Source organism: Marmota flaviventris, chromosome 2 (assembly GCF_047511675.1).
Source record: "Marmota flaviventris isolate mMarFla1 chromosome 2, mMarFla1.hap1, whole genome shotgun sequence".
Classification (NCBI taxonomy): Eukaryota; Metazoa; Chordata; class Mammalia; order Rodentia; family Sciuridae; genus Marmota; species Marmota flaviventris.
In genome coordinates, this window is record NC_092499.1 from 124,555,001 (window position 1) to 124,571,164 (window position 16,164).

General features: G+C 38.8%; 1 protein-coding gene across 5 annotated transcripts in view; it reads left to right on the plus strand.

The window, feature by feature from the left end:
* Positions 1-16,164, plus strand: part of Herc2 (HECT and RLD domain containing E3 ubiquitin protein ligase 2) — a 184,226-nt gene that overhangs the window by 140,091 nt on the left and 27,971 nt on the right. For all 5 annotated transcript variants that reach the window (XM_071608567.1, XM_071608568.1, XM_071608569.1 and 2 more), the window contains 10 exons: positions 1,227-1,418; positions 4,020-4,173; positions 8,305-8,412; positions 9,877-10,008; positions 10,440-10,598; positions 10,684-10,802; positions 11,669-11,794; positions 12,219-12,374; positions 12,757-12,872; positions 13,183-13,381. In XM_071608567.1, the coding sequence (XP_071464668.1) occupies positions 1,227-1,418; positions 4,020-4,173; positions 8,305-8,412; positions 9,877-10,008; positions 10,440-10,598; positions 10,684-10,802; positions 11,669-11,794; positions 12,219-12,374; positions 12,757-12,872; positions 13,183-13,381 (1,461 nt within the window). The remainder of the gene's footprint in view (positions 1-1,226; positions 1,419-4,019; positions 4,174-8,304; positions 8,413-9,876; positions 10,009-10,439; positions 10,599-10,683; positions 10,803-11,668; positions 11,795-12,218; positions 12,375-12,756; positions 12,873-13,182; positions 13,382-16,164) is intronic.

Consider the following 16,164-nt stretch of genomic DNA (forward strand, 5'->3'; position numbering starts at 1 on the left):
ACATCCCCACCCAAGGAGAAAAAGGGTACATTTCAATTTCAAGACTGAAGATATTATATATAATATATTCCCCTGGATGCTTTTGCTGTGCTTCAGTGAGTCATATTCTGGAATTTCATCATTTCTAATGAATTTCACTTGCTTACTTCCTGGATCTCCATGCAAAGGTCTGCTCTCTAAAGGAAGAATCTTGTCCCAGCCCATAGTGTCCAGAGCACATCACATTCCCCTTAGGGTTCTTCGTGTAGAGCTGTGTTTCTCTGGCTCATTTCTGTTTCTGAAAAGAATTGTGCTATATTTCCTGAGGTTCAGGAAGCAGGAGAGAAGAGGCACTTCTCTGGCTCTTTCTTTCTAGGTGAGCGTGACTCTACCTGGGGAGCATGAAGGGTTAGTTCCTACCTCTGTTCTACACAGGGTCATAGCGTTTCCCACTCCAGGGCCAGAAGCTGTGGATGCCCCAGCTTTGATGACTTGACTTGTCCCTTTCCATGAGTCTAGCCCTAGACTTACCTCCAGGAGGTTCTTGTACACTGGACAAGGCAGGTGGGGCAGCTGACCTGGGTGAGGCGCCTCACATGGTGGGGACTTGGGATAGGACACTGATGCTGGGGAAATAGCTCATAGCAAACAAGTGTGTTCCTTTACTCTGCTAAAAAAGAGAAAATGTGAATTATTACAGCTGCAATGTGTTTAAGCTGGTAGTAGGAGAGGCAAGTAAAAGAGAAATAGTAAAAAAGAGAAGACTTTTACATATTATCTTTTCCAAAGAATCCAAGGAGCAGAAGATTATAGATAATGTGTTACATGGAGAAGAGTCTGGAAAGCATTATGGAGAGATTCAAGACAAAGATATGTAAAGTTATAGTGTAAAATTTAGTTGATAGAAGATCACCAAGCATATCTGATGGGTAAGGAATAGGTTTCAATTGGTGCAACTTCATTCCTGGTCTTCTCCTATAATGTCTATCAATGACACAGTAGTAAGCTGCCGTTTCTTTATAGTTTAAGGTATTTCACTTTGAGAGATTGTATTGGTGATATTGTAAAACAGTTAATTAGTCTTGAAAACCTAGTACATGGAATGTATTAAGGACCTGCCATTTCTTAATTTGGTTTTTTATGCCTCTACCTTACTGGTAGTCACATGTCCTTTCAGTTCATGGGTAAACAGGTGAATCTACTGAATATTATTTCTCATTTTAATTGTTGGATGTCATTTAATTTAGGATGTTGAAAGCCAAAATAAAACATCAGGCCCAGAGCCTCAGTCCTTGGATGAGTTCACCAGTCTTCTGATTGCAGATGACACCCGTGTGGTGGTGGACCTGCTCAAGCTGTCAGTGTGCAGCCGAGCAGGGGACAGGGGCCGGGATGTCCTTTCAGCCGTGCTGTCTGGCATGGGCACTGCCTACCCACAGGTGAGTGATGGGGAATATTGGGGGCTGCCTGCTCCATCTCCCTTCTCCATTCAGGCCAGCCTCCTTTGCAGGGGACACACAGCTGTTTTTCATGCATGCTTTTGTGCCAGATTCATCCTAGTAGATGTCAGTTTAGAAGTACTTCTTTAAATTACAAGATCCCATCATTTCCCCAGTGCTATCTTTTACCTGTTTCAGAAATGGATTGTGTGTCTTGTTTTTAATGATTTGTAGAATTTATTAAGTAAGTCCCTTAAATAATTTTTTGCAGTTTTCCTTTTTTTTTTCTAATTTTTAAGGAGTCAAATCTGCCAGGCTTTTCACACTTCACCCCCATTTTTTTGTGTTAAGCTGGGAAAAAAAAAACTTAAAGAAACTGTTACATTTTCTTCTAATTATTTTTATGGTTTTTTAATTATGTTTACAGTTTTTAGCCACCTGGGATTGATCTTGATGTAAGGAATAAAGTAATGATTCCGCTTTATTTTTTCCTAAATGGCAAACTAGTTGCCCAAACATTATTTATGGAATAATCTACCCTTTTCCCAGTGATTTGAAAACTACTTTTATCACACTCTTTTAGAGTATTTACTGGATATGTTTGGGTCTATTTACAGATGGTTTTATTTTTCTATTTTTGTTTCTTTGAACTAACTCTTTGTGTTCTAATATCACGATAGTTCTACATATTCAGTAACACTGGGTCCAGTAAGACTGTATTTTCTATCATTGTGGAAATGTTCTATATCTGAGCTATGCAGAATTGTGGCCACCAGACACAAGTGGCAATTGAACACTTGCAATATGGCTAGTATACCTGAAGAAATAAAGTTTTAATTTTACTTAAGCTTAATTTTAAATTTGAATAGGCTCCTGTGGCTACTCAATTGGTCTAGATGAATTTAAAGTCAATATCATACCCACATATTTAGAAATAAGATGATGAGTCCTGAAGTCCTAGATCTCTCTTGAGGACTCTCATTTGTCAACGTCCTTGCTTGGTCTTTTCAGAACTGGCTTGCCAGGGGACCTGGTACAGTGTTCCTGTTGCGGAAAATTCTGCTGTTTTTTTTTCTGGACCCCATCTCACTACCACCGAAATGATAAAGTACTTAAGAACAGTTGAGTAGATGATGTGGTAGATATTTTAGGTACTTGTTATTTCTTAGTTTTTAAAGACAGATTACATGGCATAATTCTAAAAGATTAAATCAAGGTAAATTGCCATAAACAGAGTTTGATTTTTCCCTCCACAAGTTTATTGCTTTTATGAGAGGAAAGAATGTGCATGAGAACTTTGGTTTAAAATAATACCCAGCGTTTGCCATACAGATCTCTACCATGTGTGATTTTGGTGCATTCTGTCAGTACAGAGAGTAGGTGTTATGTTTATATACAGATGAGAAAACTGAGGCTCCAAGAGGTTGTTACTGGTTTGAGGATACTAACTGTATTTTAGGAGAGATGAGATTGGAACTCTGAGGTCCCTGACACCAGAGCTGTATCTACCATGTGTGTTACCCCCTCCTGATAAACTTAGTGGCCTCTCTTTGGTAGCTTCTGATGGGCTTTGCAGAGGAAGATTCTAAAATTCAGTTCCCTCATGGATTTTGTATATACATAGACATTTGATGCCAACATCTGTTCAAGTAACTCATTCAGATTTCATAAGAATACATGTATTTTCAAATTGTCATTGTAATGGCAAGATGGCTACTTCTGTGTTATGCCCTGACCTAATATGTAGGACTCAAAAAAAAAAAAAAAAAAAAAAGACATTTGAATTTAAAATAGCATGCCTATATGACAATAATATTAGTTTGTTACTAATGTAACTGTTTAGTAAGCCTAGCTGTTCTCTGATTATGAGGAAAAAAAGAATAATCCTATTCCTGAAAAGTACAAAATGGACAGTGTATAAAGAAGAATTATATTTTTTGAGTTGAAACTTTTGCTTATCATAACACATTCTAATTTGTTTTTAAAAATGACAGTCAAGGAGTTCGTAATCACTGGTATTAACCACTTAAATGATGTGAATTGGCACTAAATTTAAAAAATAAAAGACAATATGAATTATAGAGACAACATGGTGGTGAGCTCAACATTTACTGTCCTTGGTCAAGAGAAATTCCTTAATCTTGTTCATACTTGTAGTCCTCCTTGTTTGAGGTACTTTTTCTGCCATGTCTAGACCTAGGTAGCTCAATTGTTCTTGATTCCTGCCCCGCCCCTTGGCTTACAGTGCTTTCTAGGATATTGGTCATTTTCATCAACATTTTCTTCCTTCCCTTGATACTTTCATCACAGGTGTTTTTATCAGTTGACATGTGATAAAGTGCACCTTATCCTGAGTGTTGTACTTGAGGTGCCTTCCAGCTATTTTTGTATAGATTGTCTCTGAAAGTCAAATAGCACTTTGCAAGTTTTTTGCTGTCTTGATTTTATAAGTAAACCAAACTTTGAATTTAATTTCTCAAACTGCAAGTCCTCTGCCATCCTGTCTCTATGGAATTATTCAGAGCAAGATGAGCAGGGTTAGCATCCAGTTGACCCAGGACTAACGCCAGTCAGCCGCATCATTTCCTGCTCTCTTCCTAGGTAGCAGATATGTTGTTGGAGCTCTGTGTCACTGAATTGGAGGATGTAGCCACAGACTCGCAGAGTGGCCGGCTCTCTTCACAGCCAGTAGTGGTGGAAAGCAGCCATCCCTATACTGACGACACTTCCACCAGTGGCACAGTGAAGATACCAGGTATTTGGGGCCAGTCCTGGGGGAAGGGTTGCTGGGCTCACTGCCTTTAGAATGCCTTCATTCTTCAGTCACTTAGGTCGAAATAACCTTCTCTGTTTCTTAGGAAAGAAGTAATAGAATTGCTTTGTACTCCCCTCCTCTTTTAAACAAACAAACAAAAAAAACCAAACCCACAAAAATACCTCCTTTTGTCAAGCAAAACATGGTGTAGAAAGCCATGCAAAGTAAATGTTTAGCTTTATGATGGTTGGGATACCTTTGTGATTAAGATATAGGTATAGAGTAAACTGTGCCAACTTGGGGCACACTTCTGTATTTTCCTGAATTGATGCCATTCTGATGTTGAGCCATCATACTTGCACTTCTGGACAGTTTCTGTCACCCAAGTGTATATCTTTATTCCTTTCCTTTTCCCCCGCCCCCTTTTTTTTCCTTTGTCTTCTTTTTTGACAGTTCACCTGTTGAGGCACTTGGGCCTTTGACCCACTGGGCTTCCCCTTGACCTGGATCTGGTGCTGGCACACTCCTGCTGCAGTTCAACATGTTCTGCCATCCTACCTTTCTTCAACTTGGTCCCTGGTCCAGAAGCCCTATTAGTTCAGCCCTTTGGCAAGAGCCTTTTGCTGGTTGTGACGCATCTACAGAAAGCACCTGAGGTGCACTCTCTCTTTGTGATGTCATCAGCACCTGTTGCTCAGCATGGGAAATAACTGATCTATTGGCATTGCAAACAATGTTATTCTAATTGGATCATTTCTTTCTCATTTATTAGCTGCAATACTTTATAAAGAGATGCTTCTCCTCATCCTTTAGTTGACTTCCCAGGGATACTATCTGCATGAGAAAGGCAGAATAGAAGCTTGATTCTTTCCTTCTATTTACCAGTTTTCTGGAGTATGGACCAGTTCCCTGTCACTCTTCCAAGGTGACTCTTCTTTTCTCCTTCCCTTTCCAATCCCATGTACTGAAACGTGATTTTAATCCATTATAATTACGTGATTATTTTTCTTATTGAAGCTCAAAATATCCTGTCTTTAGACAGTGAAAACCTTTTCAGTTTCGCTTCTGAAATGATTCTGGTGGACTTTTGCTAGCTTCTGTTCAGTCTGGTATGACAAGGGGATCTAGGCTTGTCTCCTAGGTTCTGCATTCCACCTGGAGTACCTGATGGTGTTTTCAAGATCACTATCTGGCCAGGCATGGCGTGCACACCTTAATCCCAGTGATGTGGGAGGCTAAGGCAAGAGGATTACAAGGTTGAGGTCATTCTCAAAAAGTTAGGAAGGCCCTGTCTCAAAAAAGAAAGAAAGAAGGAAAGAAAGAAAGAAAAAGGCAGGGTGGGTTGGCTGGGGACATAGCTCCATGATAGAGTGCCCCTGAGTTTAATCTTCAGTACTACAAAAAATAAAAAAAATCACTACCTGGTGCTGGGAGACTCATTGCTACTGTGTTATCATTATTTCTAGACCTTTTCAGTGGGCAGAGGTAGGTTGAATACCTGGGTAAGTGGACAAATCGACTTTCTTTTGAGTTCACACTGATACTTTCAATTCTAGTTCAAAAGGACAAGGCCTGCTACTTAATCTGTTTTGTCACATTTGTGTGTGTGTGTCTGTCTGTCTGTCTCTCTCTCTTTCTTTTTGCATACGTAATCCTGGTTCCAAAATAGGATGATAGAATACCTACCTCATAAATAATCTTTCATTTGCTTCATCTCTCATGACTTACTTAACTGACTCAATACAATTCTGAGTCAGAACTGCCAGCATCAGTATTCTAACTGAAAACATTAAATTTTTTGTCATATACTGTCTTCATTCTTCTAAATTTATGAACATAATTATTCTACCAGAGCATAAAAGCTCCTACTATATTTTCTTTCTTATATTCTTCAGGTATTCTTAGTTTTACTCTATTTAATGCTCTCTCCTCATCCTTTGTCTGTCTCTTCAGATACTGTGAAATGTCTGAACTCTCTAGTAAATTTCCCTGTAGTTCCTAAGGTCAGACTTGTCTATGAGAGTTTGTGCCTGTCTTACTTGAAAGGTTGCTTTCCTGCATATTAAATCCTAGGATCATATATTCTTCCTCTGTGAAAGTATGATATGGATAATTAATATTTTACCTTATAAGATCATGTGATTTTTCCACCCAGTAATTTTATTAGAATACATTTTTGCATAGATCATTCTAGGTGATATTCTCAGGTAAGGAGTGTGTTCTTTTATTATGAAGTTCCACGTCTTTTTCAGTTTCATTTTCTAGGAGTATATTTTATAGAGTTTTGTATCCTTGCTTAGTTCCTTTTTCAGGAAACTTAGCAGTTATCCATGTATTCAATGCCTTGCAGATTGGTTGCTTCCTCTCTGAAATATTTTTCACCTCTTTCTTTAAAATTTTTTCTTCTTTCCCTCCTTTTATCTCAAGGCATTTTCTATTATTCTTATAAGATCTTAGGCCCTTTTTAGTTTAGTCTATATATTGGAAAATATTTTGAGTTGTAATTCTTCTGAGTTGTCATTTAATTTTTTTTTTTTTGATTCTTATTTATGATGTTCTTTTCCTATCTTGTATCATTTTTCTACTTGCTTTTCACTTGTTTTGAGATGATAGATGGCAGTTTTGGTGGATTTTGTGTTGCACACCTTTTTGGCCTGCTTTTGTTGTTTGTAGGAATGTTACTCTGGTTGTTATTATTTTTTTTTCTAACAATAACTTTGTATTGGTTTGGCTTTAATGCTTTTTTTTTTTTGGTACTGGGGATTGAACCTGGGGTGCTTTGCCACTGAGCTACATCCCCAGCTCTTTTTATTTTTTATTTGAGACAGGGTATACTAGCTTGCCAAGGCTGACTTTGAACATGGGATCCTCCTGCCTGCTAAGTTGTTGGAATTATAGGCATGTGCTACTATGCCTGGCTAGCTTTAATACCTTTGTCTTCCTTGTTTTATGTCTAATTTATTTTCTTCAGCATTTAGAATTAGGTGGCATTCAGAAATTTTTTTTCAAATTCAAATCATTTTTTTTAACTTTAAACTTATTCTTCATGTTTAAAAAAAGGACCAATTGAGGTCTTGCTTCTACTCCCCACCTCCTGTGTGCCCCCAATTCAACTTTATTTTAAAACCAATCAGAGTTTATCGTTCTTCTATGTAAAGCCCACCAGTACATCCTTATAACCTAAAATGAGATGGAAGCCCTGCACAAGGTCACTCTTTCCTGTCTGCTTCGTTTCCTCTCAGGCCTTTTCAGGCCTTACTTACCTGTCCTCTGCTAGTCCATAAGAATATTTCAGCCCAAAGGAAAACTCTTATTCCTTTTAACACCAAATACATAGGCTTTCACACCAAACAATTGTCTATTTCTCTGTGGGCACCTGCTGGGGTGTCTTACAATTCAATTTAATTTTAATACTATCCAGAACAGCCAAAGGTTAATGGCTGAGTCTCACAAACATCTCCTTCTTCAGACACCAAACCCACTTATGAAAGTGAGATTTTCATCCCTGAAACAAAATACCTGAATTAATCAATTTGTAGAGAGAAAGATTTATTTTGGATCACAGTCTTGAAGGTTATAGTTCATGATTACTTGGTCCTTTGCTTTGGGTCTGTGGCAGAGCAGCATATTCTGGCAGATGCACATGGTGGAGCCTAACTTTTAACCTCATGACCTGGAAGCAAAAAGAGACAGGGGAAGGCAGGAGTCCCCAAATTCCTTTTAGGGGCACACCCCCAGTGATCTAAATACTTCCCATAAGGCTTCCCCTCCCAAAGATTATACCACCTCCCGATAGCACCACCCTGGGGGACACCAAACCTTAACATGGGCTTTTATGGGACATTTGAGATCCAGACTGTTGCAACCCTCCCCATGTTTCATAATTTGCTATAAAACTTGTTCTAGCTGTTGGGGTTGCATTGTAAAAGTTTGCCCTGAAATGAGGACACATAAAAAAATTGGACAAGTGTCTTTTAGTCCACAGGCATGAGTGTGTTCAAGTCCTTGATTTAGAGACCAGTTCCTTATTAACCCTTAAATATACTTTAGTTTCATTCTTTCTGCTCAGTGCACTGTCACTTTGTTTGCTGCCTGGGAATGGTCACTGTTTTCTATTCACTTGTCCTCCAGGTGCAGAAGGACTCAGGGTGGAGTTTGACCGGCAGTGCTCCACAGAAAGGCGCCATGACCCTCTCACAGTCATGGATGGTGTTAACAGGATTGTTTCCGTGCGGTCAGGTGAGGAAGGAAGGTTGATTGAGCAAGCAGACTGTGCCTCTGTAAGTGGAACGATTAACCTTTGTAAGTCAAAATGCTGTTTCATTTGGTGGGAGCTTTGAGGAAAGCACAATGAATTGTTTAGCTGTGAAATATAGTAGGTTTTATTTTTTTCTTCTTAGTACTTTAAGTAAGATAATTATCCATGTGATATGTGCTTCTCACCACTGATGGGTAGAGGATTACTGAGTGACCAGCATGAGAATTCGCCCTCTTTGGGTCACACCCAAACCTCATCCAGACAGTTGGAGAAGGTGCTGTAGTTGTCTGAGAGTGTCAGGGCTGGGCCTGTGTCAATATAGGTTGCCATTCTACAGAACTTTTAAAGGAATCTGGTTTAGTTTATGGAGTGCTGAGTGCTGGGTTAGACAGATGGCATCATGTGCTGTCCTTCTCTTTTCTGCTGGTGTGCTCTATGCGCTTGAGTGGGAGATACTGATCCCTCATTTTTAAATTGTCGGTATGGGGGGTGTGTGTGTGTGTGTGTGTGTGTGTGTGTCTGTGTGTGTGTGTGTGTCTGTCTGTCTTTTCAGACCTCTTCATCCTTCATCTTGAATAAGAGGTTGCAAATTTTCTCTGTAAAAGACCAAGTGGTAAGCATTTGAGGCTTTGTGGTCTGTCATGTACTTGCACACTGTATTTCGGTGAGTGGGTGGGCTGTGTCCCAGTAAAACTTTACTCATGTAATGTTACTTAAATCTCTGGTGAAAAGCGTTGGATAAAGTGTATAGTCATGATGACCATGAGTTTTTCTGACGAATGTCTTTCAGCACAGTTTTTGGTAATGTTGTTAGATAGTGTGGCAGGCTATTTCCTTGCTGCTGCCATATGGTCCTACAGCACAAAGGTGCCTGGATCTCCCTGGCTTTTCTGAGATGCCCTCACACATGCTCTCATTGGTAACATCCTAGGCCCTTGGCTATGGCCAGACTGCTCTGCTTCTTCCTTGTGGTTGACCTTTTCTTGGCCTTCCTGAACTGTACATATGGACCTTTTGTGGGAAGATAGTTTCTTTCTCATGTTGTTTGGCTACCTGCCATCCTATTTGACCTTCCTCAGAAATGTGCCTGTGTCCTGACTTGGGCACATGCTGGCTGGCCCTGCAGGCCTCTCACATGCTATCCTAGTCATATGTGTGTGATCATTTTCCCTTTGGCTGCTAACTTCTGTCAGAATAGTATCTGCCTGTCCTGAGTCTCTCCAGTACTTCGTTCAGGGGCTGAATAAGATCCTGTGGAAGGGCAGATGAATTTAAAAGCTCTTTGCCAAGAGTGATGTTTATGAACTTAAACTTGAAAAAGCATGGCTTGGAGGATCCTGTTGGTCTTCTGACCTGATGTGAATGATTTTTCTTTTTATCTAAGGAGTTTGTGTTGATTGGATGATGGAGTGAACCTAATCCCAGGGTGTGCTTTTCTTCACCAGGCCGAGAGTGGTCTGACTGGTCCAGTGAGCTGCGCATACCAGGGGATGAACTGAAGTGGAAGTTTATCAGTGACGGGTCTGTGAATGGATGGGGCTGGCGCTTCACAGTCTATCCCATCATGCCAGCTGCAGGTAAGGGAGCTGCTATGGCTGTCAGTATTTGGTGACCAGCTATGACTGTTATTCAGGTAATGTAGAACAATATATATCTTTCATTTAGTAATTTAGGGTCTGCCTTTTCCCACTGTGTTGTGGGCAGGTGCTGCCAAAAGTCCCACTGAGGCAAGGATCAGCCCACAGAGAGCCATATTAGCTATTCCACTGTCATGGTACTAGCACTCCATCTTTACGCCATGTGGAAAGTAGTGCTGCTGGTTACATTTCTTAAAGCTATTGATTTCCAATTAACATGTAAAGGGCACAGTTCATGTGACCTAGACAATGGTGTTGCAGGTACATCTTTCATTGCTGTGTTCCAAGTGGAATACCCCACTCCGTTAGTCAGAGTTGTCAGTGTCTCCTGCTTTATCACACATGGGGTCATTTACAGTGCTCCTTCACAGGCCCCAAGGACCTTCTTTCTGATCGCTGTGTCCTCTCCTGTCCATCCATGGACTTGGTGACCTGTCTCCTGGATTTCCGACTTAATCTTGCCTCCAACAGAAGCATTGTTCCTCGCCTTGCAGCCTCACTGGCAGCATGTGCACAGTTGAGTGCCTTAGGTAAATGAGCCTTCATAGTCATGTCTGTCTTACTGTTTGGAAGAAAATGGTCAAGTTCCTTATATTTCCTATCTACTCATTTCAGCTGCCAGCCACAGAATGTGGGCCCTTCAAAGATTAAGGAAGCTGCTTACAACAGAATTTGGGCAGTCGATTAACATAAACAGGCTACTTGGAGAAAATGATGGGGAAACCAGAGCTTTGGTATGGAGCTTTATAATATAGTATCTAGACATGTGATCCTTTGGGAATAAAATATTGCTTAAATCATTTAAATTGTTGAAATGAGTTGGGAAATTTCATCTGAGCATGAGGAGGCCTTCACCACATCCAGATTTTTCCTCATATTGTTGGACTTTGATTTGTAAAAAAAAAATCAATGTGTTAGCAGCTGTGTATATCAGGACTGTGTTTGGACTTTACAAGTGAGTCTGATTGGCCACTTGTTCTTTACTGTGCTGTATGGGAGATTCCCTGTTGATCCTAATCATGCAAGAGCACAGGCACATTCTCCATGCCAGAAAGGAATGGTTTCCCAGGAGTGGCTGTTTTGAAATTGGGGCCAAACATTTTGAGATGAATGTTCACATTCCCCTTTTTTATTGTAGTGCTCATATACTTTTAGCTTTTTAGCTTCTTTTCTTACTTCAGCATTTATGTTTGTGTGTGTGTGTGTGTGTGTGTATGTATATGTATGTATGTGTGTGTGGTGCTCAGGGCCTTGTGCACAAAAGCTTTTTTTTTTGAAGTACCAGGGGTTGAACCCAGGGGTGCTAAACCACTGAGCCACATCCCCATCCTTTTTTGTATATTTTATTTCGAGATAGTATCTCGCCGAGTTGCTTAGGGCCTTGCTAAGTTGCTGAAGCTGACTTTGAACTCATTATCCTCCCGCCTCAGTCTCCCAGCTGCTGGGATTATAGGCGTGCACCACTGTACCCGGCCAAATAAGCATTTTTTAAATGGGGGAATAGCACCAATAAATGAAATCTTTGACATGAAGAAAACAAACTGATCTCTCTCCTGTGTTTTAGATTCCTGCAACAGAATCTCATTTTATTATTTTTAAGAGTTTTACAGGCAGTGCTCTTGCTGCTTTGGTGAAAGGCCTTCCAGAAGCTTTACAAAGGCAGTTTGAATATGAAGATCCTATTGTGAGAGGTGGAAAACAGCTGCTTCACAGCCCATTCTTTAAGGTGATAGTTAATTTATTTTTACAGTGATGGTAGAGTACAGTGCTCTGTGTTACAGGCCTCTTTGAGGGCTGAAGTTGAATATGAAAAAAACTCAAGAAATAATTATGTGTTCTAAGCCTTTATACCTTAACCCGTTGTCTAAATATATCATGCTTTGAGATACATGGGTTCTCTTGTTAATGTATCAGGGATATTGAAGCATTTGTTGGATCTGAGGTCCCTGTGTATAAAGTGCTTTTCCAAGAACATTAGGAGTAATTATATCACTGTTGAAGTAATAAGGAGCTCCTCCAAAGTCTTCAGAAACCTTGAGAGGTAGCTGGTGACAATCTTCTTACGGGTACATTGTGTTAGTAAACTAGAATGCTAGCTATATTTTTAAGCATCCTTTTGTTTTTTGTTTTTGTCTAATTTTTGGCTCTAGGTCCTGGTAGCTCTTGCTTGTGACCTGGAACTAGACACTCTCCCTTGCTGTGCTGAGACACACAAATGGGCTTGGTTCCGAAGGTACTGTATGGCCTCCCGTGTTGCTGTGGCCCTGGACAAAAGAACACCATTGCCTCGTTTATTTCTTGATGAGGTATTGCACATTATTTTGGAATCACTTTTGTAATGCAAAACATTTTTTTAAAAAATTTAGCTGTACTGTGAAAATACACACACAAAAAAATTTCTCTTGACAAGAAATACCATAAAGAAAAGGTGAATATGAGTAAATGAACTGTGAATTTTAGTTAAAAGTTATTTTTAGTAAACTTAAATATGTAATGTTACTGCCTAGATGGTCTTTAGTAGTTTAGACTTGATGTAATCATATTGATTTTACTTATTAAGTAGAAAATCACAGTGTTAACATTGGCATTTCCTCATATTTCTGGGAAGCAATTCCTCTTGTCTTCTTAATATTTTTTTTATTCTTTGGATAAGTGTTTAATTCATACTCTCATTATAATGTTGTCTAGGTGGCTAAGAAAATTCGTGAGTTAATGGCAGATAGTGAAAATATGGACATACTCCATGAGAGCCACGACATTTTTAAAAGAGAGCAAGATGAACAACTTGTACAGTGGATGAACAGGTTATTATATCCAAAACAAGTAATGTTATGAGTGAAAGAGTTTTAAGTGCAATTCTTTCTTATGTCAAAAAAATTTTTTTTTCTTTTGTTACTGGGGATTGAACTCAGGGTAACTCAACCACTTAGCCATATCCACAGCCCTATTTTATATTTTATTTAGAGACAGGGTCTCACTGAGTTGCTTAGTGCCTTGCTTTTGCTGAGGCTGACTTTGAACTTGTGATCCTCCTGCCTCAGCCTCCAGAGCTGCTGGGATTACAGGCATGCACCACTGCATCCGGCTCAAATGTTCTTTTAATGTTTGTTGCAGGCGGCCAGATGACTGGACTCTTTCTGCTGGTGGCAGTGGAACTATTTATGGATGGGGACATAATCATAGGGGGCAGCTTGGGGGCATTGAAGGTGCAAAAGTTAAAGTACCTACTCCATGTGAAGCTCTTGCCACTCTCAGACCTGTACAATTAATTGGAGGAGAACAGACACTTTTTGCAGTGACAGCTGATGGAAAGGTGAAGATGCCTTTTTTGTGTCATACTGTCATTAAGTCTGAGACAGTTATGTGTAGGTGTATTACTTAATTCTTGTATATGTAAGGCTCTATATTGAAATACTATCTCAATATCTATAGTATTGCTAGAAAGCAATTGCTAGAAGTAGTTGTATTCTAAATATAATCTTTAGATGTATTCTATAACTTTTTAATCTTTAAATTTTGAACGATATCATATATACAAAAGTATAATTTTATTTGCATATCATTTATTTGATGTATTTTCTTGTTTGCTGTTGTAATTGTTATCTTTTAAAAAATTTAAATCCTGTTGTAGTTGATATGTAGAAATGGTGATGTTAACATATTGATTTTATATCTAGTGACCTTATTCTTTTCTTTCTACTGTATCTCAAGATTTTTTTTCTTTTTGGTATTATAGAAAGCCATACTCCATAACTGAATGTTGTTATTTTCTAGTTTATCTCTCTTTTGTTTATATTTTTCCTCTTGGGTGGAAAAAAGGGAGCTAGTCCTCCTGGTTGGGAATTGGAGTGTAATGTTGGGCATATTCTTGAAGCAGTGTGATGGGATAATTCACACGTTATTCGTCAGATTAAGGTAGTCTCTGTTCATGAATGGATATTGATTTGTGTCAAATATTCTTTCTGCATGTAAAAAAATTCTCTTTTGAGATGTTTTCTTCCTTCAGTGAATTAATATAGTGAATTGGATTGAGTTTTCTCATGTTAAACTTGGGGGTTCTCTGTATAAACCCAATTTGATCAGAAATTTTTTTTATACTTTTTCAGTTTGTGTTTGTGAGTATTTTGTTCAAGATTCTTGGGAGGTTCATGTTACTGGGTGAGACTACTTTTCCTGTCTTACACACTCCTTGTCTGGCTTTGGTATTATATCAGGTGTCTGTTTAACTTAAACAACCAATAAACAAAAACCCACAGTCATCGTCTCACAGTTTTTCTGGGCTAAGACTCTGGAGGTGGCATAGCTTGGTTCCCTTGGCCCAGAATCTCTGACCAGGCTGTAGTCATCTTAAGGTTGTACAAGGAAGGATTCGGTTTCTTGTGGAATGTTGGGCTGAGGCCTCAGTCCTTCATGAACTATTGGGAGAGCCACTCTCACTCAGGTCTTTGCCACGTGCTATAAAAGCCAGCTTCATCAGCATAAACAAGGGAGAATGTAGGAGTGAGCACCAGCAAGAAAAAGACTAGTAGCAAGATGAAAGTTTCAATTCAGTTAAGCAAATCACAGAAGTGATGCTTCATCATTCTTGCCTGATTCCGCCCAGAACTGTCTAGGTTCAGCCCACATTCAAGGAGAACACAGAGGGCATGCATGTCTGGAAGCAGGGACCATTGGGAACTGCTGCCACAGGAAATAGGGTAGGAGTAGCTTCAGAAAAAGATTGAAGTATATTCCTTTCTTATTTGTTTTCTGGAAAATTCTTTGTCTTTTAGTTTCCTGGTTATTTATTTATTTTTAATTTTTTAAATTTTTTATTTGTTCTTTTTAGTTACACTTGATAGTAGACTATATTTTGACATATTATACATACATGGAGTATAACTTCCCCTTCTTGTGGTTGTATATGATGTTTTCGGGTTATTTATAATCCAAAGTTAAGTGGTATTTCTTTCTTCCTTCAAAAAGGATAAGAACTGATCCATTGTTATGCTCTGTTTTGGTTCTAATTACCCTCTCCCCTAGACATTGTTATTGTTGTTTTATGTAGATCATGCTTTTCTATGATGACCCAGGTCTTTGCTCACCATCATTTCTTATCCCTCAGACCTTATAATTGCTTTTCATCTACTTTATGATTATCTTTTTCAGTTTCCTTTAGTGAGTTTTTGTTGTTGTTGGTTAATTCTCTGTTTTTGTTTGTGTATTTGAACTTTTTTCTCTCCTCTTTTCCAAGATAAGATTTTTACAAAAACAAAAGATGGGACTGATAGAGCCTGTGGGCCATAATTTGTCAACTCCTGTCTGGAGTATAAAATTTTCAGTTAATAATTTTGTTAGCACATTAAAGTTTTATTCTTCTGTGTTTTGACTTTCATTGTTACTAATAGGATGTCAACAGTCAGGGTAACTTTTTCACAAATTAAGGTAATAATTTTTTTTCTGTGGCTTAATTTAAGATCTTTCTTTGGTAATGTATAGTTCTACTGTGATATGTTTAGATATCAATTTCTCTTTCTTTTCTCCCATTCTTTTTTGTTTTGTAAGCAGTGTTTTTTTTTTGGGGGGGGAGGGGGGTAAGGTGCAGGTAGAGGGGGTTAGGAGGTGTGAGGGATTGAAGCAGGGAAGGGAAATTTTCAAGAATTCTGGTAAATTTTCAGTTATTATATTTTCAAATATTGCTTCTCCTATATTCTCTGTGTGGTCTCTACCTGGAAGTGATTGCTGTTAGGGTGAGAAGGTGTTTCCTTTATATCTTTTGATGCTTCTTTCATATTTCCTCTCCTTTTTTTCTTTCTTTGTCATATGCTGGATAATTTCTTTAACTTGATCTTCTAGTTCTCTAATTTCTTTTTCCCATCTGTGTAATTTGCTGTTTAATATGTAGTTTCTAGAATTCTGCTTTGGGTTATTTTTTATCCTCTTAGTTCTTGAGCATATTTTTGAAGATTCCTCCCCCCATCTCTTTTTTAAGTTGTCCATGGATCTTTATTTTGTTTACTTACTTATATCAGGGCTGAGAATTGACACAGTGCCTCATACTTGCTAGGCAAGTGCTCTACCACTGAGCCATAATCCCAGCCCTGAAGATTTTATCTC